The sequence below is a fragment of the Ceratotherium simum genome, chromosome 40, assembly GCF_057802395.1.
Source record: "Ceratotherium simum simum isolate JZ-2026a chromosome 40, ASM5780239v1, whole genome shotgun sequence".
In the NCBI taxonomy this organism is placed as follows: domain Eukaryota; kingdom Metazoa; phylum Chordata; class Mammalia; order Perissodactyla; family Rhinocerotidae; genus Ceratotherium; species Ceratotherium simum.
The window spans coordinates 4,133,264-4,156,239 of record NC_141939.1 but is presented as its reverse complement, the minus strand read 5'-3'; the positions used below and the strand labels follow the sequence as shown (position 1 = coordinate 4,156,239).

The following is a 22,976-nucleotide window of genomic DNA, read 5'->3' as shown; positions in this document are numbered from 1 at the left end:
GTTTTAGGTATATCTCTTATAAACAGCATATAGCTAGAGTTTTAAAACTGTAATCTGAGAATCTCTGTTATTTAGGGGCAAATTTAGTCTATCTACATTTATTGTTATTATTGATATATTTGGATTTAATTTGCTATTTTATTTCTCTTATATTTACCATGTTCTTGCTTTGCTTCTTTTTTCCTTTTGCTACCTTCTATTAGATCAAATTTTCTTTATTCTCACCTCCTTTCCCTATACTAGTTTGAATATTACACATTGTATTTTTATTCTTTTAGTGGTTAACTTATATCTCGACATGTATATTTGACTTAATAGGAGATAAAATTAATCAATATCTTTATGCTCCTCCCAAACAATGCCAAGGATCTTAAAAGCTTCAACTCCAGTTACCCAACTCCCGTTTTCCATGTATTGTTATCTATATTTTATTTCCATCTTTCTCTCTTTTTTTTTTTGGTGAGGAATATTGGCCTTGAGCTAACATCTGTGCCCATCTTCCTCTCTTTTGTATGTGTGATGCTGCCACAGCATGGCTTGATGAGTGGTGTATGTCCTTGCCCAGGATCCGAACCCATGAACCCGGGCTGCCAAAGCAGACCACGCCGAACCTAACCACCAGGCCATGAGGCCAGCCTCGCCACGGTGGTATAAATCAATGACTATGTAGATTTATACATGGCTAAATTTCTTTGTTCATTGTGGCAGATTGTATTTTCCAAAGATGGAGGCAACCACATCTCTCACCCCACATGCTCTTCTGCAGTGTAACCTTGACACTCTCCCATCAAGAAGTGAAGCCTAATTCTCCCTTTGAATTTGGGATGACCTTAGTCACTTGTCTTGATGAATAGAATGTGGTGGAAGTGACACTCTGTGATGTCTGAGGCTAGGTCAGAAAAGGCCGTGCATCTTCTGCCTGGTCTCTGGGAACACTCACTCTCTAGACACTCCCATGGAGAGACCATTTGTAGATGCTACAGTCAACAGTCTCCACTAAGCACAGTCTTGAAGTCATCCCAGCTCAGATAACAGGCATATGAGTGCAGAAGCCTCCAGATGCTTCCAGTCCTAAGCCATGTGAGTCATCCCCAGCCATCTAAGACTGTCCAGCTGAGGCCCCGGAACATCATAAAGCAAAGACAAGCCATCCTTGCTGTGTCCCAAAGGTAACTAGGACACTCGCTACTGCACATATTTCCTATGGGTTGTTTCCTCCTTACTAATATACATCCTATCATAGTTCTTTCAGTGAGGAACTTGGGTGATAAATCATATTTTTGTCTGCAAATGTCTTCTTTTTTCATTCTTACTTAATAATAATTTTCATGGATGTAGGATTTGAAGTTGATGGTTATTTTTTGTCAGAACTTTGAGGATATTTATTCTTGTTGTCATATGGCCTCTATTTTTGGGGATAAGTCATCTCCAACAATCTAATTATTGCTCTTTTTTAAGTAAGCCATGTTTTTCTCTGATTGCTGTTAAGATTATCTTTGATGTTCTGCAGTTTCTATATGTGGATTTACTTTTGTTTATCCTGCCCTGAATCAGTGTGAAGATTCATGCCTTTTTTGCATTCTAGAAAATTTTCATCCATTATTTCTTTGAATATTGCAAATATTGTCTCTCTCCCATTCATTCTGATTTTTTCTTCTGGAACTCCTATTAGTTGTATATTGGACCATATCATTTTATTATCCATGTCTCTTAATCTTTCTTTCAAATGTTCTAGCCCTTTGCCAGAGTGCTGCATTGTTTTTTTTAAATGTTAATGTTTGCAAACTCCTTTTTTTGGAAAGATTCACCCTGTACTAACATCTGTTGCTAATCTTCCTCTTTTTTTTTTTTCCTTCCCCAAAGCCCCAGTACATAGTTGTATATTCTAGTTGTAAGTCCTTCTAGTTCTTCTATGTGAGCTGCTGTTACAGCATGGCTACTGACAGACAAGTGGTGTGGTTCTGCACCTGGGAACCGAAACCAGGCTGCCGAAGCGGAGCGTGCTGAGCTTTAACCACTAGGCCGTCAGGGCTGGCCTCAGAGTGCTGCATTCTGGTTAATTTTCTCAGATCTGTCTTCCAGTCAATTCAGTTGCCTAATCTGCTGGCTTGCCTGTCCATTATGTTTACAAATTCAATGTCCATATTTTCATTTCCTTGGTTCCTTTTCAAATCTGTTTCGTCCTTTTCAAGTCTTTTTCACAGTATCCTCTTCTTTCACTATCATTTTTATTCCTCCTTCTATATTTTTAATTATTTTAACATGCTAATTTCTTTTTTTTTTTTTTTTAAAGATTTTATTTATTTAATTTTTTCCCCCCAAAGCCCCAGTAGATAGTTGTATGTCATAGCTGCACATCCTTCTAGTTGCTGTATGTGGGACTCGGCCTCAGGATGGACGGAGAAGTGGTGCCTCTATGCGCACCCGGGATCCGAACCCGGGCCACCAGCATTGCAGTGCGCACACTTAACCACCAAGCCACAGGGCCGGCCCCTAACATGCTAATTTCATATCTCTTTCAGCTTGTCCTATTATCCTAAGTTCTTGGAGATGGTGATTTTCCTGTTTGTTGCACTGGCTGACTCTACTTCACGGTAGATGGCTTCTTCATGTGACTTAACTGGTGTTTGTGAGCTCATCTTCAGCGAGGTGGTTTTGTTCTGTGGGAGTCCTGTGTGTCCTGGGTTGTGAAAATGGCCTCAGAGATCTCTTTTGTATTTTTTTATGCCAACTGCTCCAAGGGCTCATCAGGGGAACATTCTTGTGTTAATTTTTCAGCTTTGGGCATTCTTCACCCCGTGGATGGCAGAAATTTGGATGCCACCTCCATGAATAGTTCAGGTTTTAAGTTTTGATTTTTCCCCAGAATCTTTTGTCCCCTCCAGAGCCATAAGCCAAGCCAAGACTCCCTGTCAGTTCCCTAGGTTCCTGATGGACAGCCCTTCTAGGGTTCTAGCTTATACAGGGGTCTCAGCTCCAATTCTGCTTATGGCTACACCTCTTTTTGTGTGTGTGTGTCTTGATTTTTTTATTTTTTATTGGGATAACATTGTTTATAACATTATATAAATTTCAGGTGTACATCATTATATTTGGATTTCTGTGTAGATCACATTGTGTTCACCACCCAAAGACTAATTACCACCCACCACCACACACAAGGGCCACACCTCTTGACCCTGGGTGGGTGTTGACTCTTCAGCACCTGTCGTTGGGGCCCATATCCAGGGTCAAAGCTCAACTCTGACTCCAAGTTCTCTCTGTACAGCGGACAGAGAGAGGTGTTTCCCCACCCTTTTTCAAGTTCCATTGTGGTTTTAACATCTTTCAGTGATATTTTATTCTGAATTTCTCAGTGTTTGCAGGTGGAGGGGTGTCAGTGTTGGTTCAGCCCATGATATTGCCAGAGTCTGAGAGCAGTGGGTCTTGATGTTTAGCAGAGCACTTTGGGGAGTTTTGGGGGCCTGCAGTCTTCAGCCTGGGGATAGCATTGGTTCAGGGGGCTGCTGAACATCGCTGTGTGAGAAATAAACAGGGGGGCCGGCCCCGTGGCTTAGTGGTTAAGTGCGTGTGCTCCGCTACTGGCGGCCCGGGTTCGGATCCCGGGCGCGCACCAACGCACCGCTTCTCCGGCCACGATGAGGCCGCGTCCCACATACAGCAACTAGAAGGCTGTGCAACTATGACATACAACTATCTACTGGGGCTTTGGGGGAAAAAAATAAAAATAAAAATAAATAAAAAATTTAAAGCAATAAACAGGGATTGCAGCATGAGGAGATGGAGCTGGCTCCGAGACAGGGAAGGATACAGAGCCTTAGGGGGATGAAGGACGTCCACGGCTTATAAAGAATGAGCAGTGAGGAATCCTGGGGGCAGCAACATCCCAGGACCTTGAAAATAGTGGTTGTTTGAGCTTTGATTTTGCTTGTTCTCTGTGCTGAGCTGCACTGTAAACCCCCTACCCCCTCAGGCAGCATGACCCTGCTCCTTGAGTCAAAGTTGCTGCTCACAAATGCCTGTGTCAGTGGCACCTGAGTAAAATCAGAGAAAAAGAGCCTATCTGGGGTGTGTTGGGCTGCAGGGAAGAAAATACCCACAGGAAAGGACAGAGGGGTGGGGGAATTCAGCCGAAGGAAGAAATGGGGCAAGGAGGAGCCGGGAGAAATGTGGGGGCCTTAGCTGACCTCCCCACCCCGGAGTCCCTGGAGCCTCTGAGGGGAGGCAGTGGGTTTCCCTCTGGACCTAAAAGAGGGCTCCACGTTATTCACAATAGCCAAGACTTGGAAGCAACCTAAGTGCCCATCAAGGGACGAATGGATAAAGAAGCTGTGGTATATATACACAATGGAATACTACTCAGCCATAAGAAACGATGAAATCCAGCCATTTGTGACAACATGGATGGACATTGAGGGTATTATGCAAAGTGAAATAAGTCAGAGGGAGAAGGTCAAATACCGTATGATTTCCTTCATTAAGTAGTAGATAATAACAACAATAAACAAACACATAGGGACAGACATTGGATTGGTGGTTACCAGAGGGGAAGGGGGGAGGGAGGAGGGTGAAAGGGATAATTCGGCACATGTGTGTGGTGACGGGTTGTAATTAGTATTTGGTTGGTGAACATGATGTAATCTATGCAGAAATAGAAGTACGATGATGTACACCTGAAATTTTTACAACGTCATAAACCAATGTTACTGCAATAAACAAAAAAATTAAAAAAAAATAAAAATAAAAATAAAAACTAAAAATCAAAAAATAAATAAATAAAAAAATAAAAGAGGGCTCCAGCTTTTTCCTTCAGCTCTAAGAACAGCACACCCCACTAGGCGAGAGGACTGGAGGAGCTCACACGGGGGCCCCACTCTCAGAGTGACTCCCACAGACACACACTCCATCTGCAACGCCGTCCTGATTATCTTTATCTTAGAATTAGTGACAGGGTGGAGAACTTTGGAATCAGTCCTGGCTTAACCTATACTAGTTACTCAACCTTGAGCCTCAGTTTCCCCACGTGTAACATACCCAGGGCACAGTCAGTGGGTGGCAGAGACCCGACTCTGCACTGCCAACCATGCTAAGCTGTTCCGTGGTACTTAGCTCAGGGCTGCACATCCTGGGCCCCAGCGAGTATTTGCCAACCGTCCCACTGAAGGAATCAGTGAGTTAATGAAGTCCCCAGTGAGGGCACACGCCAGGGACAGAAATGTGTCCACTCACAAACGGAGAGGATGAAGTGCACAGGGCAAACTGTTGGTGCACACACATATGGTTTCCAAAGCACACGTCTGCATTTAGCAGCTGAAAGACCCCCGGCGGAATCAGCCCTCAGGACAACTTAGGCCCACGGAGACAGAATTCAAGGCCCTCTAGACAGATGGTATAGGCTGGAGCCCGCTCTGGCGATGGACATTTGGAGTCCCAGCTCTGCCATGGGGGGAGGGAGCATCAAGGGGCCCAGGGGGAGGTCACTCTTTGCCTGGGGACTGTGCCGTTGGCCCCAGCACTGGACACAATGACAATGGCCAAAATGAGCATTGACAATGGGCAAAAGCTCGAAGGAGCAGAAGATATGTTCTTATTTTCTGGGCTATTTTGGCTTTGGTGAGGGGCCAGAAGGACCTGCAGGGAATCTTGAAAAATTCTGGGGAGAGGTGGGCGATCTGTCTTCCTGGCCAGCAGAGCTAGTTCTCAGCAACAGGAGCTCCCCTCCTCCCCCGACCATGCCCTCACAGTGGAGTACGCACGGGCTCGGCGCCCAGGTGGCGTGCACACCGTGTGCACATGTGAGGCCCTGCACACGTGCATGCCGGCCTTCTCATGCTCAAGGCCTTCCTTCCTTCACCCCGAGCCCTGTGGCTGCCACCCGCCAACTCCCTGCATCCTACGGCTGCTTCTTCCTCTCCGACATCCGTGCCCCAATTTCAGGCTGGGCACAGGACTGTCCAGAATAAAGGCTACATTTCCTAGTCCTTGTGGCTTGGTGTGACCACATGACAAAGCTTTGGCCAGTGGGAAGCTTCCCAGCTGGGCCCTTCAAGGGATGGGGCATGCCATGCCCTGCCTTGGCCCCTTCCTCCTGCTCGCTGGACTGTGGCTGTGGGGCAAACACTGTGGGCCACGTGGAGAGGGGCAGTACCCAGTGAGGATAAGCAAAGGTTAGAAGCAGCCTGGCCCATGATGACTCTGCAGAGCAGGGCCCCCCACCCACCAGACTTGTACTTTGAAGGAAATGAACCTCTATCTTGAGCCATTTTGAGCCTCTGTCGCTTGCAGCTGCCCTCACAGCCTCAGATCCAGTCGCTAACACGCATTCACCTCTCCAGCAGCTGCCCCTGGCTCGCCCTCTGCCCCTCCTGTTGCACCGTCTCGCCACTCGCTGACTCCTCCTGGCCACCCCAGCGGCCTTTTCCCAGTCCTCATCTCACCCGACGCCTGGGTCGTGCGTGGTTGGGCTGCCTCCCTCTTGGCCCGTCCTTAGCTTCTGTGATGCTACACTCCGGGCCCCTCCCATGTCTCTGATGTCTCTCACTAAGTGTCCTTTGAGGGCCCGATTCCTATGCTTGTCCCTGATGTGTTGTTTTCCCCAAAATTCTGTCTGGAATCATTATGGGGATAAGGGCTAGACTGGCCTTCTGGATGCAAAGGAGTTGAGCTGGGTTTCTGGGCTGAGGTGGAGCTATTGTCTTCCCAGACTCCAAGCCCAGCCTTTTCTTCTGGTTGGACATTGCCCCTGCCCCATGGCTGGGCTCGTGTAGACGTATGCAGGCCGCTGCTCTGCTCATGATGGCCGGCTATACTCCCTCCCTCTGCCCCAGCAATTGTTGTCTTTCTTAGTTTCCCAAACAGGGCTGAGTGTCCCTGGAGTCATCTCTGCGGAGCCGTGCTGGCCCTCACCCTCCTGCTGGGCTGCCTCCTGACAAACGCATGGCTCCCCTCCCAGTCCTCCGGCGTGGGCTGCCGATGCCCCTGTCTGGGAGACGTGGCTGAGCCGGGGGCTGCCCTGGCCGTGCTGGGTCAGAGGTCCTCAGTGCACATGATTCACTCCCCTGCAGGCCCACCAGGGCTCCAGGGGCCCCACCCTCCAGCGGGAAGACTGAGGGCTCACCCAGGGCCCTAAGAAAGGCACTGATGTCCCCTCCAGTAAGGGGAGGGCTGCCCCCTTAATGGTAAGAGCTGGTATTTACTGATGAGTGCAGTTCCCTGTGCTAAACACTCAGCCATTCAGCCTCCTATTGGCCCTCACGGTGGCCTCTTCATTCCCGCTTTGCAGACGAGAAAGCCAAGGCTTGGAAAGGGCAATCTGCTGGCCCAGAGGTTTATGGCTGCTAAGTGGCAAAGGCAGGATTCGAACCCAGCTCTGTCCAGCACCAAAGTTTGTGCACTTACCCACTCCATCGACCTCCTTCCCTGGTGACTCTAGAGGCTCCATCAGATTCCTCCAGCTCAACAACTGGCTGCCCCTGCCGGGCTGAGCATCCACCACGTGACTGGCCACTCCCAGATCTGTATCCCCAGCCCTGTCCATGGCCTAAGCTTCCGTGTGGGTTCTCAGGTGCCCATGAGCCATCTGACTTGCTGACTTGCAGCTGCCTCGGACTCAAATATCCCGAGCTCAGTGTATTCCTCCCAGACTCGCTCTCAGCAGGTCTGCGTCCCTCCCCTGCTACCTGGCATCACCTCCTACTGTCGCCGGGGCTTAGCTTTGGCTCTCCTAGTGTGCCCTGTTCAATCCTGCATCACCTCCTCCTGGCTGCCCCATCACCACCCGCTAATAGCTCTCCTCACCTGCACTCAGCCCTCTGTTGTTCTGCCTGACGCATCTCTCCCTAAAGCAGATTGCTCCAGGCCCCTTGACCCTTGGCTCCTGCTCAGAATCCTTCAACAATTCCCTATTTTCTAGAGAATAAAGTCCAAACCCTCCTTAGCGTGGCCTTTGTGATCTAGTTCCTTGCTGTCACCTCTCCCCACACACTGAAGGACCACTGCTCCACTCTACCACTGGGCTAGACAGTGCTAGCTGCCCATTTTCTCCTTCTTTCTTAATATTAGAAACCCAAGTTTTAGCTGTTCCTCCAATAAAGACTACATTTCTCAGCTTTCCTTGCAGCTAGTTGTGGGCGCATGACAAATTCTGGTCAATGAGATGTCAATCAAGGCCCTCCAATAAGTCAACTTAATAGGGAGCTGACTTAGCTGAGAAGAACGCCTCTTGGGTCTTTCTCCTTCCTGCTGTCTGGAATGCTGATGTGCTGGCTGGAGCTCCAGCAGCCCTTTTGGTCCATAAAGTGACTTTGAGGGTGGAGACCAGTGTTAGAATGATAGAGCCGAAGAGTAGAGAAACCTGAGTTCCCTATGGCCTGGACTGCCTACTTTCAACTTATTTCCTGTGAAAAAGAAATGAACATCTCTTGTTTCAGCCACTATTCTTTTGGATATTCTGTTATATGCAAGCAATCCTAATCTTAACTGATAGAACCAGACAGCACTATACAAAATTACATTTCTGTGCCTTTGCATATGTGGTTCCTTCTCCCTGGACTGCCTTTCTTTCCTTTCTTTCTGTGAAAGCCTAATTATCTTTCAGGGATCAATTTTAATATCTGTTGCTCCACAAAACTTTCACCAAGTCCCTAGGTGTAACAACCCCCTACTGCACCCACGGTCTTCCCAGCCCTCAGCTTGGCTCTCTTGTAGCACTTACCTAAGTACAAGGGCACGGTTGATTGACTGGGGACAAGGATTAGATTTTCTTCAATCGCTGGTTATCCAGAAATTGGACAGTGCTTGGCACACAGTAGCTACTCAATACATTTCTGTTGAACACACACACACACACACACACACACACACAGAGACACCCAGGGCAGGTGCCACAGTCTTCCCAGGACAGATACCCTGACAGATGTGTGTGGGATGAGGGGAGCACAGGGAGAAGGAAAAGGAAGCAAAAGAGGAGGGGGCGTGCCTCTCCCCCGCCCCTCCTCTCTCCTCCCCTCTGAGCAGCCACATCGGCCCCCAGCATTGCCTCCCTCCCCCAGCTCCCCTCTCTGGCACGCTCCACATTCACACTGAGGAGGGTGCTCTGGTGCTGGTGCGGCAGGAACCAGGGGACTCAGGGCGGTGGAGGCAAGTCGCAGAATCAGGGCCCAGGAACATCTGGATGGGGCATCAGGGTGGAAATAACAGCACAGGCCTAAGTAGGGGCTGGCTACTTTGCTGACATACCCTGGTCTCCCTCTCCTGCCCTCCGCCCCGCAAGGCCCAGGGTGGGGGTCCAGCTATTGACCCAGAGGGTTTGGTGGATCCCCAGAGTTATTAGGGGGCTCATGGGCAGCAAACGAGTGCTCAGGACTTTAGGTGGGAGCCTTTGTGGCCCCCGACGATTTCCCTCCAGGATGTCAGACTCACAGTCAATTCCGTTTCTCTCCACCAGGCGGCAGTGCTAGCCAAGCCTTCTGGCTTCCGTGGCAGGTTTTCTGAGGGCGTGTGGATGCTCCATCATTCATCAGCTCGCTCAGAATTACCGTTTTAGGGCTGGAAGGGAATTTAGCCAATATATAATCAAGCTGCAATTGACACGCAGTTTGAGGGTCCTGCTGGATGGATTTTTCCGTCTGTATACACACCACCCGATCACGCTGGAGAACATTCCCAGCACCCCAGAGGCTCCCTTGTGCCCCTTCCCAGTCATCACCTCTCAAAGGGGAGCACTATCTTGACTTCCACACCCCAGGTTAGATTAGCCTGTTTCTGAACTTCACATAAAGGGAAGCTGTGGTGGGTGCTGTTTGGATCTTCTCTTAGATCAACACCACAGCGGTGAGGTCGGATCACGTTGTTGGGGATAACAGTAATTTGTCCGTTTTTATTGCCACGAGTATCCCGTGGTGTGACTACGTGGCAGCCTATCTTCCCATTCTCCTGTTGATGGCTGTGGGAGGTGGGGTTCCCCGGGGAGCAGCCCCTGAGACAGAGATAACTGACGGGGCTAATTAGGGAGCGCTCTTGGGGTCAACCCCGGTGGAAACAGGACGGGACGGAGGGAGAGCTGGACTGCAGTGCAATTGCGACAAAACCCTCAGCTGACTGACCACTTGAGGGTAGCGATCCAGCTCCCGGGGGAACGAGTCCTTCATCCCTGAAGTGGGATCTGAGCGGTGCATCAGAGCATCCAGCCCAGGGGACACTGGGGTTTTCTAGTCAGGGGCTGTCATGAATAAGGCTTCTCTGAACACTTGTGGACATACGCACCTCAATCCGCTGGGTTTTCAGGGAGGACAGGAATCGTTGGGTTATTAGGTAGACAGGTGGGCAATTTTTATAGAAACCGCCACACTGCACTGTTTGCCACTGACAAATCCTTGCTGGCCACCTACTGTGTGCATGGCCCTGATTGTTCTAGGGGCTGGTTTCCAGGCACGGCAGCCCGCTGCCCTCTGAGATTTTGGCCCAGTGGGGAACAGTTGAGCAAGGGCAAGTATAATACGGTAGGAGTCCCAGGGCCCCGATGGCAGAAGAAACAAGGGGCTGGGCTGCTTAGCACTGTCCCAGATTGGGCTGGGTCCCACTGGCTTCCTGCTTTGGCTTGGCTGCAGGCTGGCAGGAACTCTGGGCAAGCCCTCAGCTGTAGGGCGGACACTGAAACCGCTGTCTAGTAGCTCTCAGAGCACTTCAGGCATCTTAGGAGCTGGCCTGTGTGAAGGACCCTTGTAAGGATGGGGCCCTGGGCAAGCTGAGGGTTGACTGCCAGTGCGGCGACCCTGGGGAGGGGGGTACTCTGGGGGGCTAGGGGTTGGGTGGAGGAGGTGCAGAGGCCTGAGAAGTCTCAGCCCCTCTGACCTCCCGGCTGGGGCACCCCTCCCAGGTTTGAGGGCTCACAAGGCCTCAGCATGTCCTGCAGTACTGACCACAGCCAGCAGGGGCCGCCACAATCACTGTCTGGAGGCTGTCCTCCTCTCTAAGGGCCAGTCACTGCCTTCCTGGAAGGCACATTGACAATAGCCTAGCTGTACTGGGGGCCTGGAGGCGAGGGAAGGGTGCAGTCGCCATCCTGGGGCAGCCTCCACCTCACACTCAGGCAACCAGTCAGCAACTATCCGTAAAGCTCCTGCTAGCGTCAGCCCAGTCGAGTGGGGACGACGTTAATCACAACTAGAAGCTCAGAAGGGTGCAACGTGGCCCAAGTGAGGAGGCTTGAAGGGGCACAGCGCAGCGGTTAAGGCACCGGCTCTCAGGCCAGACTGCCTGGGCCGAGTCCTGGCCTGTCACTTACTCCTGTGTGATTGTGAACAAGTTGCTTCACCTCTTTGTGCCTCAGTTTCCCCATTTGTAAAATGGGAATGATTACGGTCATCCCCCCTTATCCACCCCTTATTCACTTTCCATGGTTTCAGTGACCCACAGTCAACTGCAGTCCGAAAATATTAAATGGGAAATTCTAGAAATAAACAATTCTTAAGTTTTAAATTGCTTGCTGTTCTGAGTAGCATGATGAAATCTCTTGCCATCCTGCTCCATCCTACCTGGGACGTGAATCATCCCTTTGTCCAGCATGTCCACGCTGTATCTGCTACCCGCCCCTTAGTCACTTAGTTGCATCTCCGTTATCAGACCGACTGTCGTGGTATGGCAGTGCTTGTGTTCAAGCGACCCTCATTTTAAAAGCACAAGAGGGCCGGCCCAGTGGCATAGTGATTAACTTCACATGCTCCACTGTGGCGGCCCGGGGTTTGCGGGTTTGGATCCCGGACGTGGACCTACACGCCACTCACCAAGCCATGCTGTGGTGGCATCCCACACACAAAATAGAGGAAGATCGGCACAGATGTTAGCTCAGTAACAGAGATGTTAGCTCAGCAACAATCTTCCTCAAGCAAAAAGAGGAAGATTGGCAAGAGAATGTTAGCTCAGGGCCAATCTTCCTCACCACAAAAAAAGAAAAAAAGCACAACAGTAGTGATGCTGGAAATTTGGATATGCCAAAGAGAAGCCATAAGGTGCTTCCTTTAAGTGAAGAGGTGAAAGTTTTCAACTTAATAAAGAAAGAAAAAGAATCATATGCTGAGGTTGCTAAGACCGATGATAACTTTTACTGTATATTGTTATAATTGTTCTATTTTATTACTAGTTATTGTTGTTAATCTCTTTCTGTGCCTAATTTATAAATTGAGCTTTATCATAGGTGTGTATGTATAGGAAAAAACACAGTATATATAGGGTTCAGTACTATCTGCGGTTTCAGGCATCCACCGGGGGTCATGGAACGTATCCCCTGTGGATAAGGGGGGACCCCTGTACAATAAACAGAATCTTTTTGAGAAGTTGCCATGAGGATTAGCAAGTTAATACAGTACTGGACTTAGAACAGTAGTGCATGTTAAATAAATAAATAAATAAAGTGTGTGACGGGGGCCTGCCTGGGCAGCCCGGCCCCCTAGATGTCATGTCTGAAGCAGCATTTCAGTTCCTCAGAAGCCCACCCCACTGAGGTCCTGAAGATGGGACCCCCCACCTCAGCCTGCTGGTAGTGGGCAGCCTGCTGTCTACAGCTTGTCCAATAATTTTCCACACAGGCTGAGGCTCATGCCCGGATTTCCCTGATAAGATTCTGTAATTACCTCTTTTATAGGAATGTGGTTTATCAACAGGTGCTCTTGGCTCCAGCCCTCTGGGCACCACTCCAAGCAGCCAGCAATAAAGGTGGAGCCAGGGCAGGGGATGGGGGGAAGGAGGGATCTCTGGGGCCCCTCATCTCAGGCTGGACCAGCTGGAACCATCAACCTTGGACTCGCTGTGATTGCTGTTAACTTCTCACCAGTTTGCCTTTGGCCTTTGGGAGACTGCTTCTAGAGAGAACGTGAGGGAGCCTGGCAGGGGGCGTGGGGTGGGAGAGAAGGTCCAGGGTTGCAGCAACATCTTCTCAAGTCAACTGGGGCCACGCTGCTGTTGCCTCTCCATCGTCAAGACCAAAGTCACAGCATGTTGGGGCTGGAAGGTACCCACAGACCAGCTCATCCTGGCTTCCTGTTTTACGCATGGGGACACCAGGGCCCTGGGAGGGCAAGGTAACATGGGAGGCAGAACCTGAGGCTCCAAACCCCCATCCTCCCCACCCCCACCCCCAACCTTCCACCCCAGTCAACAGCACCACTCTTCCCAGCTCCTCCAGGGACACGCACGAGGGATGTCCACTCCTTCCGCCAAGTTCAGATTAGTCACTATCGTGGCCTTGACCTAGAGTCTTGGGAAGGGCTTAGCCTGAAGGTGGAGGGCCAGGGTGCTCCCAGCCTCCAAACTAACCAAGGGCCTTGCCACCTAGAGTGGGGTCCACCTTGTTAGAAAAGCAGAATCCCAGACCTTCGGAACCCATCTGCATTTTAATAGAATCCCAGGAGATTCACGTGCACGTTGCAATGTGAGAAGCACTAGGTTAGGGCAAGCCACCTTCCCTCTACCAGCCCCAGTATCCCCATGGAAATGGAGGGGGCAGGACGACTCTGACTTCTTTGCCACTGTTAACACACTGGGAGCCACACCTTTGGCGTGACCTCCGGTGGGACTGTTTGCATTTTGTAGTGGATTCTGGAAAGTGGAATTCCAGCTCCAGCAGGGCTGGGGGAGAAATCCACACCACTCCCATTCTGTCTGCCTAGCCCTTCCCTCTGCAGGAGACCCAGGTCCTAGGATGCAGCTAATTCAATTCAATCCACTTCAGCAACATTGATTAAGTGCCTTCTGTATGCCGGGGTCTGTAGCCCACTCTGGCTGCACATTAGAATTATCCAGAGTGCTTTTACACACTACTGATGTGGGCCCCACCCCAGGCCACTGAAATCAGAGTCTCAGAGGGAAGGTGGGCTTAGGTACTCATTAATGAGCCTTAGGCAATTATAATGCAAAGCCGGGTTGACAGCAAATGCTCAGAAGTAAGAGAGAAGTCTACCCTGAATCCTCCCCAGGGCATCTCCTCAGGCTGGCCAGCTGCGGGTTTACTAGAGCCAGGAGAAGTCATCAGGAAATTCCCTTGATAATGTAACTCGTGACAGCAACGTCTAATTAATCATCAACGCTGTAACCCGGCCCATATTAAGGGAACCTGCCAAGTCTAGAAACCTGTTCACTGGCCTTTTCCAGACCATTCTTTCTAGACCTGTGCCTGAGGACCCCAGGCTGATGGGTGCCCAGCTCTGCTCCCAGGATGGTAAGTGAGAGCCATGAACTTGGTCCCTGGGGATGCAAGAAGCAGAGGCAGCCCTGTGTCATTGATGGGGTAGAAGTTTCGGGAGGCAGAGGTGTGGTCAGTGTAAACATTGCTCAGAAAGAGCTTCTGATACAGGCGAGGCTGCCCTAGGTAGTGAGCTATAGCAGTGTCGGGGAAGAGGGAGAATCCCCCTCTGCCCTTTTCCTTAAGGTTCTTCTGGCTGGCCAAATAATTAAAAGACAGGTGAGCAGGAGAAAATAATACCAAGTTTAATAACATGTATACACGGGAGAAGCCAGAGAAACTGAGTTTCTCAACACAATGGCAGAGATTCTCATCTTAAATATCAATCTTCAGCTAAAGACAAAGGAGGATGTTGGGGGTGGAGAGGGAGACAGAAATCACAGTTATCAAGGGTATATAGATTTAAGGCCTTCTTCTTCCATCCTGATAAAAGGCCATCCGCCCTTTCCCCCAGAGAGGGAGATACCTTTACAAATGGAGATTTCCCTTATAAATGTAAATGTTTGTCTGGCAACTCTTAGCAGGGCCACCTAGAGAATGTGGCCGGGAAGAGACAGACTTTTTGATAAGATGGGCTTGTTGGTGCCTTTCCTATTGTAACATCCATTTTACATTATATTACAGCCATCAGATAGTAACTCCTTCCTGGAACAGGTCTTCTATGTTAAATTCTTTAGGCAGTTAGTGGGGGAGGTCAAATGACCGTGAGAGAAAACAATCAAGGTAAAGAGACAATTTCAGGGTGGCCAAATCTTGATCTCCCACAGTAGTAAGCCTCCTTTCCCTGCGAGAACCCAACAGAGGCCGGCGACTCAACATCCTTACAGTGATGGAATGACCCACATGACCCATCTGCCTTCGGGTCCTGTTGTGCAAAGAGGAGACTGGCTGGGGTGGGAAAGAGCATAGAGTTTAGGGGGCCTGCTGGAAGACAGGGTCCCAGCTCCGCCAGGTCGAGCAGTGGGACCTTGGGCAAGTCACTTTTCCCTAGGGCCTCAGTTTCCTCAACTGCAGGCCAGGGCCAATGCAACCCACCCCGCCGGCTTACAGAGCTGCCAGAAGCACAACCCAAAATGTCACTAGGCACGATGGTTCTCTGCAAGCATCACCGGAGGCCACAGCGTTCCCTTAGTGTGCAGGGCAGGGGATGGAGAACCTGGGCTTCTACCACCAGATCTCTGCATCTCTGGACCCTGCTCCCTCCCAGGCAAAGAGCCTGGAGCCTTGGCCCTTGGCCCCCTAGCGGCACTGAAGGCTCACACATTAGCAGCAGGTGGCACCCAGAGCCTGGGGGCGGGGAGAGGGACCAAGCCATCGCTGCTGCTGTGTTTGGATGGCCAGCAATGGAGCCATGAGGGAGGCAGTGCAGGAGTGCAGGGACGAGGAGCTGGGCCCAGGCGCCCCCACTGCTGGCTGCGAGATGGCAGCAACTTGCACAACCTCCCACGCTCAGTTCCCTGTGAGTGCTTCCCTGTGGGATTGTGGGGAGGAGTAAAAGAGGCTGTAAAGCGCTTAGTAAGTGCCTGGTACCCGGAGAGGCTTGATGGCTGGAGGGGTAGTGACGAAGATGATGACGATGTAGGAGGTCCTTGCTGAGCAGGAGGCTGGCCCTCAGTCACCCAGATTCCAAGAGCCTTGCTGCAGAGATTGTCTGATTTGAATCCACCTGTGGCTGTCGGGGGTTGGGGGAGCATCCAAAAGGCCATGTGTTCCCTGAACTCCTTGGCAACCAGCCGAGGGGAGTACTTGTTGTCAAGCCCAGCACACGGTTGTCCCCGGCAGCAGTGGGGAGGGAGGGAGGCAGGCAGAGTAATTGGAGAGGGTCCTCCAGGGGCATGTCTTCCGCTTGTGGAGCCTCAGGATCCTGCCTGAAAATGTGGCTGATGACACCAACGGCCACCTGTGGGCTGAGGGTGCTCGGGCACCTGGATGCTCTGAAGCCCAGCTCAGCTGGCTGGGGACAGGCCCACTCGGAGAGTCACACTGGGCCTGTGCCCACCTCTGCCATTCCCCACCGGGGGGCGGGTGTACCCACAGCCTAGGCCAAAGGATGGAGCCAGCTCCAAACTCAGGCTGCAGAGCCCAGTGCAAAGCTGAAGAGGAAGGGGCCCCCTGCGGGCAGGTGCCGTCCTGCAGGGAGCTGCGGTGCTGGCCACACGAGAGGGGGTTTCAGTCGCACTCAACCTCGGCCGTGTGCAGTCAACAACCAACGTGATCATAGAGGAGGGTGGGTGTGGAGAGACTGACGCCCAAGGAGCCCTGTGTTCCCCTCGTGGCGGCACGGCACCTTGCGAGGACCACACTCAGGGGGTTGCTGACGGGTTGCAGCAGCAGGGAGTGGAGCCTGGGGGTGCAGCTGGGAGAAGCGTGCTCAAGTTCACTGGCCGCCTCGTGACCTGTCTGCCAGTTGTGTCCTGTCAGCCTCTCCTCTAACCTTGGTGACATGAGGACATAGCTCCCACGGGCCACTGGGAAGTGCCCGGGCAGGGATGAAGCGAGCTTTGCAGACTGTCAGATTCCCGTCCAGGACAAGGCCTGCTCCTTCTGGGGTCCGCAGGGCCTCCCTGCCCAGCGGGGACTCACGCACCCACCAAGGCCATTCCCGGGGTGTCCTTCCTCCTCCCTGCACTGCCTTCCAGTCAGCCAGTGCCCTGGCTCCTCTCCTCTTCCCACCCCCCTAGCCCCAGAGCCGGCCCTGCCTGAGTCAGCCTCTGTCCAGGGCAGCTGCGCAGGGGAGGGAGTGGAAACTCCATCCACCGACCCCTTCCCAAGGGAGGGAAGCCGCTTCTTAGCCAGGACGGGTCATCTCTGCTGGTTACTGTCTAGGCCCAAGGAGCTGAGCGTGATGGGTGTCCGGTTCCCCCACCCCAAAGGTGGCCCCTTTCCCTGTAGAGGCTGCACTGGGCGAGGCTGAGGCCACTCCTGTCTGAACCCCAGCTCTGCCCCTGCCTGCGGTGGGCCCAGAGCCAGCTGCTTGCCCACCATCAGGAGGCGTCTTCTGCCTCGCAGGGTGGTGGCAGGACTGGACGTGTGGGGTGTGCAGAGGGCTTCGATGCTGCTCCCCACCCTCACCAAGCCCACTTCAGGGCTTCTCTCCCGGCCCCACCTCAGGGATGGGGAGTGACCCAGCCAAGTGAGGGAGGGGGCCTCCACCCTCCAGGGTGGGTTATGGCTGGTTACACCAGGAGCCTCTACCTTACCCGACCCTAGTCCCCAGGTGGGCACTTAACTCCTCCCATTCAGGATCCCCAGGCAAGTACCGGAGACTCCAGGCCTTGGCTGGCCAGGCATATCATTCCCATGATGGACAAGGAGACCAAGACCCAGAGGGGCAGTGACCTGCCCGGGTCAGCAGCAGAGCTGCCGCTGGAATCCAGGTGTATGACCTGGCTGCCCCCAGAGTCTCCTGGATGCCACAGCAACTCAGCAGTGGGTGCAAGGACAGGTCCATCCAATGTCAGGGCCCTCAACTCTGGCTCCTGGTCATCGTCTGTGCCTGCTCTGTGACACCCCCTTGCTTCTGCTCAGCCTTGAGGAACAAGAGGTGGTAGGCAGACCCGTCAGGAAGGGAGGGAGACAGGAGGGCATTCCAGGAAGGGGCAACGGAGTGGGCAAGGGCATGGGTGAGAGAGGGGTGAGCTTGGACAGCAGGGCTCTGTGAGGGTGGCTTCAGAGGTCCCCAAAGCCAGGGTGAGCACTTGCCCCCAATGCCTCGGTTGAGGGAACCCTGGTAGGCCTGCCTTTGGCCTGTGGAGGTCAGGGACGGGTTCAGTGTGGCCTCAAGGGTGTCCCTTGTGACGGACCAGATTGAGCCTCCCCTCCTTGTGCACTGCTGTGAGTGGTCCCAGAGGGGGGTGTGTGTGGGGTAATTGGGAAGATCTGCAAGGGGAGGGGCCTTGCTCCTCTGGGCTGGGGTCTGGCTCAAGCTCTGATTGAATTCCCCTCTTTTTATTTTCAGCCTCCTTCCTCCAACCCAGAAAGAGCAGCGCCAGAAGGGGAGGAGGGGCGGAGGGCGAGACATAAGGCCTGGGGGCTGGGTAAGAGCAGTTCTGGGGCAGGAAGCGCCACCAGCTTCCTCCAGGCTCCGGAAGGAAGTCATGCCCAGTAAGGACTTCCCCTTCCCAGCTGCCAACTGGAGTCAGCTCAGGAGGTCCTGTGATTTTAAAGCCTACCTCAGACCTTGGCTGGGCCCAGCCCACCATTCTGGGGGGCTGACCCGGGACCCCCTCTCCAGCCTGGACCCCCCACCCCATGGGGAGCTGCCGGGCTCCCTTCTCTCCCAGGACAAGGAAGTGACCCTCACTGGGGGCCATGGCCTTCACAAGTAACACAGGTTCTCTATGGGAAATGAGAAAGTCAGACAAGCAGAGAGGAAAACACAGTACCAACACCGGGACCCGTGTGCCAGAGCTGCCCACAATGAGCATGTCAGCCCATCTCCCTTCAGCTTGTTTCTAGACGCAGATAGAACATACACGTATACAATAAACATAAATATGTGTCCAACAAAACCAGGATCATATTACCTCTACTGTTCTAAAACCTGCTCTTCCTACTTAAGGACAATAATCCCCGTTACCGGGTTTGAGAGCCGGACAGGCACCAGCTACTGTTTTATAACCTCCCTTGGGGAGGGGGCTGAGGCTTGGGGAGGCTCACGGCGGAACTCAGATCCCGGACAGGCAAAGCGGGCTCCTCACCTGGTTCTCACACGGCCGGGGCCAGGGGGGCGCGCGGGGGGCAGGGCGGGGACAGCGGCCCCGGGGGCTGCAGGGGGCGGAAACGCCTCCCCTCCCCCGCACTGACGCCCCGCTCCCCGCAGACGGCGCGGCGCCCCGCGAGAGCCTCCGCTTCCACGCCGAGGCCAAGGGCGCGCAGGTGCGTCTGGACGCGGCGCGGAGCAGCGCGCGCCGCTGCGCCACCTTCCGCGACGGCGTCGTGTTCAGCCAGCGGCCCGTGCGGCCCGGCGAGCGCGTGGCGCTGCGCGTGCTGTGGCACGAGGCGCGCTGGTGCGGCGGCCTCCGCGTGGGCTTCACGCGCCTCGACCCCGCGCGCCTGGCCGCGCGCAGCCTGCCGCCCTTCGTGTGCCCCGACCTGGAGCTGCAGAGCCCGACGTGGGCGGCCGTGCTGCCCGAGGGCAGCGCCTTCCCGGGGAACGTGGTCTGCTTCTGGGTGAACCGCCGCGGCCGCCTCTTCGCCGAGGTCAACGCGGGCCCCCGGCTCCTGCTGCGCACCGGCGTGCTCATGGGCGCCCCGCTCTGGGCCGTGATGGACGTCTACGGGACCACCAAGGCCATCCAGCTGCTGGGTGCGGCCGCCCGCCGGGACCCTTGGGGGGAGGGGAGGCTCGGGTGGTTCTCCGCCCCCATCCTGAGCCGCGGGAAGAACCATTCGTTCGTTCATATTCAGTCAGTTTTTGCATCCGCTCCTGCCCAGTGCCATTCATGAGGATGGGGGCTGGGGACTGGGTCTCTTTGACAGACCCAGTCAAAGAGAGGGCAGCCTTGTCCCTAAAGAATGATAAGAAGAGATGACTAGCACCCCAAACGTCTGTTATAAGGCTGATCACGTTTCACAGAGGGGGAAATTTTGGGCTGGGCTTTGTGGTCTAAGTAGGAGTTCAAGAGTGAGAAGCAGTGGGATCATAAGTGTGAGGGTTAGAGATGCACGGGAAGACTGCCTATGGGGGAAGGTGAGACGATGAGTCAGTGGGTGGGGAAACAGGAACCATCCCTCTAGCCACCTGGAAGGAGAGCGGATCTCAGGGGAGCGAGTAGATAAGATACAGGAACACCCATCAGAAGAAATACTGCATTCCTGTGGTGGTGGTCCACGAGCCCGCACAAGCAGTCCATTCCCCGCCCCCAACCGCAACGCGTTTGTTTCTAAAATCACTTGTCACAGCTGCTGGAGTCTCATCCCTGGAACACTGGTTTGGTGGGTCTGGAGTGGGGCCCAGGCACCTGTTTTCCTGCCTCCGCGGGGATTTTGATGCACATCCCGGGTTGGGAACATGGGTAATGCTGAGGGTCTCCACTCAGGCAGCAGCAGTAGGACAAGGAAGAGATGTCTGAAGGAAGAGTGGTTTAGGAAAACGAATCTACAGCCCCACAGATTCACTGCTGGGTGAAACTGGGGAGGGGATGGCCAGGAGAGCGGGTAAGATCCACTGGGAGCTCCAGCACGGCAAGCCAGAAAGAGAAGGGATGGACAGTGCCCCGGGGCCAGGGGATAGGAGCACCTGCTCGCTCCCCCTGGGCTCTGAGTTTCTCTTTCTGCCTCAGATGCCACAACCAGCGCCTTCCCCAGAGCCCTGCCGTGGGTCCCCAAGGAGAATCTGTCTGAGCCTGAAGGTGAGTGGCTACAGGGGCACCAGGGACTCCCCAGGGCTGTGGCACCCCGGGAGCTGGGGGAGGCCAGGACCCTGCCCGGGAGCTCAGTCAAGTCTCCCACAAGCTTTAGGCCAAAAGATTTGGCTCTGCCTACTGCAAACCTAAAAGCAATTTAACAGCTTTGCCTTCTAGAACATTGGTTGACTTCACAAGTTACCAGAGCACATTCATGAATAGATAATGTTATTTTGTCCCTGCTTTAAAAATGCAATCCACCTTCATAGTAAAGGCTTTGCCAAACAAAGATAAAATAAATCTTAAAGGATAAAGAAGGAAGTAAAAAAAATCATCCGTCATCTCTTGGGTGGATTCCCTCCCAGTGTCTTGTAGTCATGTATATATACGGGGAATTGTTTGTGCTTTGTTTTCCTGTTTTCTAAATTGGGATTTTATGGTATATATGTATGTACATTATGGTTTTCTTCCTGATTTTTTTAACTTGATTACATTGTGAGCATTTTCTCACGAGGTAATATTTTTCAAAATATGACTGCATGACTCTCTGTCCTGTGGTTATATCATGAATAGGCTGTCCCCTTTGCCCCCATGTGCTCCCAACCTCTGTTGTCCCCTTTCCCAGCCACAGCCGGAGAGGAGTGCACTATCTGCTTCCACCGTGCTGCCAACACCCGCTTTGTCCCCTGTGGCCACACACACTTCTGCAGCCACTGTGCCTGGCACGTCTTCAGGGACACGGCCAAGTGTCCTCTGTGTCGCTGGGAGATCGAGGAGGTGGTCCTGGTGTGGGGCTCTTCTCTGAGTCTGCTTTGAGGACTGAAGAAGACCTCCCGGTGCCCATGGCAGATTACACCTAGCTCTGAGCGCGGCCCTGCAGAGGGAGGAGGCGCAGCCCGCCCTCTGATGGAGACGAGTCAGAAAGGCTGGCCAGCAACAGGTGTGGCAGAGAGGGAGGCAGGGGGGCACTGGCTCTTCCCCGCTCCCCAACCGATTGGGGCCAGTGGAGCAAGATGGAGCCCCTCTTTCTGTCCTCATCAGAACTGTCTCCCTGATGGGATGTCTGGCTGTAGAATGTGGCTCAGCAATGGGCCAGCGGACTTCTGATCCATCTCCTTAGCTTCACGTTCATTTGTGCCCAGGGCTTTTGGCTGGCTACCTGGTCCAGCCACTGTAGACCTAGCAATCCCTGGCACACGTGAGTCCCAGGAGTCCCCAGAACCCGTGCGTGTCTGTGAGAACAGCCTTTGTTCAGAGAGGGGCGACCTGATCCCTGACTTGACAGCAGAGGAAGTTCAGGTATCTATGTGTCTGGTGGAAGCCCTGCCCACCCCCCGGGGAATGAAGAGCCTGGACCAGATGCAGGGAGGTGTGTGGGTAGAAGATTTACAGCCCCATGTGGAAGCTGGGTCACCTCTGACCTCCATAAAGCCGATCACTAGTTACCCACCCTGCCTACGTTGCAGGGGGGCTGTGAGGTCCCAGTGAGATCATCCATCTGAAGGTGATTCTGCACATGGCAGTGCACTGTTGTCATTGTGCTTATTTCTTCGCCAGTTTCTGAGATATCAAAATAAAGTTTGTCTTCTATGAATGATCTTGTAATGTCTGTGTCCCCTTTGTTGCTGTCAGTGGGAGTGGGTGGAGCCCTGGGCGGGTCCGGATGCCGGGGCATCTGGGGGCATGCCCTCCTGTCCTCCACAGACATGCCCTCGGCTTGCAGTGGACTGGGTGGGCTCTCGGCACTCAGGCCCTTGGACTGTGTTCTGCGGAGCGCGTGAAGGAGATAGTGCCGCGCTCCCAGCCCTGCAGTCACAGCCAGGCTCTGCCCTTGCCACCCTTGAGTTGGGGGGACTGCCCAGAGGCTCTGGCTCCTGAACGAAGGGAGGAGTTGACGGGGAGCCCACCTCAGCAGGGGTTTGTGGCAGGGGCAAGCCATACCTACTAGTTTGCTGTTGTTCCCTGCTCCTTGACTGGGGGGGAGGCATCTCCAGGGGAAGAGGGCTAAAAGGAGGGGTTCCAGCCTGTTGTGCTCAAAATTGTAATGATGGACACCTCCACAAACTGCCTTCCTGCCCATGCCATAGCCAGCCAGAGGGTCAGGACATTGGGTTTGATGACACTGGAGTAGCTTTCACTCAAGTGGGATCCCCTCTCCCTCGCCCACGAGTGTTCTAACCTTGGACATGTGACTTGACTTCTGTGAGCCTCAGTTTCTTCATCTTTAAAGTGGAAATAAGATAATATTCTTTGCTGGTTAGTTGTGAGGATAACGAATATGAAGGTTGGAAGAAGTACTCGAAATATGGCAGCTCCCTTCCCCCGGAAAAGGCATCTTCTGGGGAAGCAGCAAAGAGATCATTGAGCTAGGCGTCAGGGACGTGGGCTGAGTC

The 22,976-nt window shown here is 53.1% G+C and overlaps 1 protein-coding gene across 1 annotated transcript; it reads left to right on the top strand.

The window, feature by feature from the left end:
* Positions 1-14,139: 14,139 nt before the first annotated feature.
* Positions 14,140-22,235, top strand: NEURL3 (neuralized E3 ubiquitin protein ligase 3). Its single transcript, XM_087426359.1, has 4 exons — positions 14,140-14,212; positions 19,059-19,544; positions 20,521-20,589; positions 21,209-22,235. The coding sequence occupies exons 1-4, from the start codon at positions 14,185-14,187 to the stop codon at positions 21,397-21,399; spliced, it is 774 nt and encodes a 257-aa protein (XP_087282485.1). The 5' UTR covers positions 14,140-14,184; the 3' UTR covers positions 21,400-22,235.
* The last annotated feature ends 741 nt before the right edge of the window (positions 22,236-22,976 follow it).

What these genes read in the sequence shown, in the direction of transcription:
- NEURL3 (XM_087426359.1), top strand. Translation starts at nt 14,185, where the DNA reads ATGGGTGCCCAGCTCTGCTCCCAGGATG. An exon ending in CCAGCTCTGCTCCCAGGATG is followed by an intron (nt 14,213 to 19,058) that starts GTAAGTGAGAGC and finishes CGCTCCCCGCAG; the next exon opens with ACGGCGCGGCGCCCCGCGAG. An exon ending in CAAGGCCATCCAGCTGCTGG is followed by an intron (nt 19,545 to 20,520) that starts GTGCGGCCGCCC and finishes TTTCTGCCTCAG; the next exon opens with ATGCCACAACCAGCGCCTTC.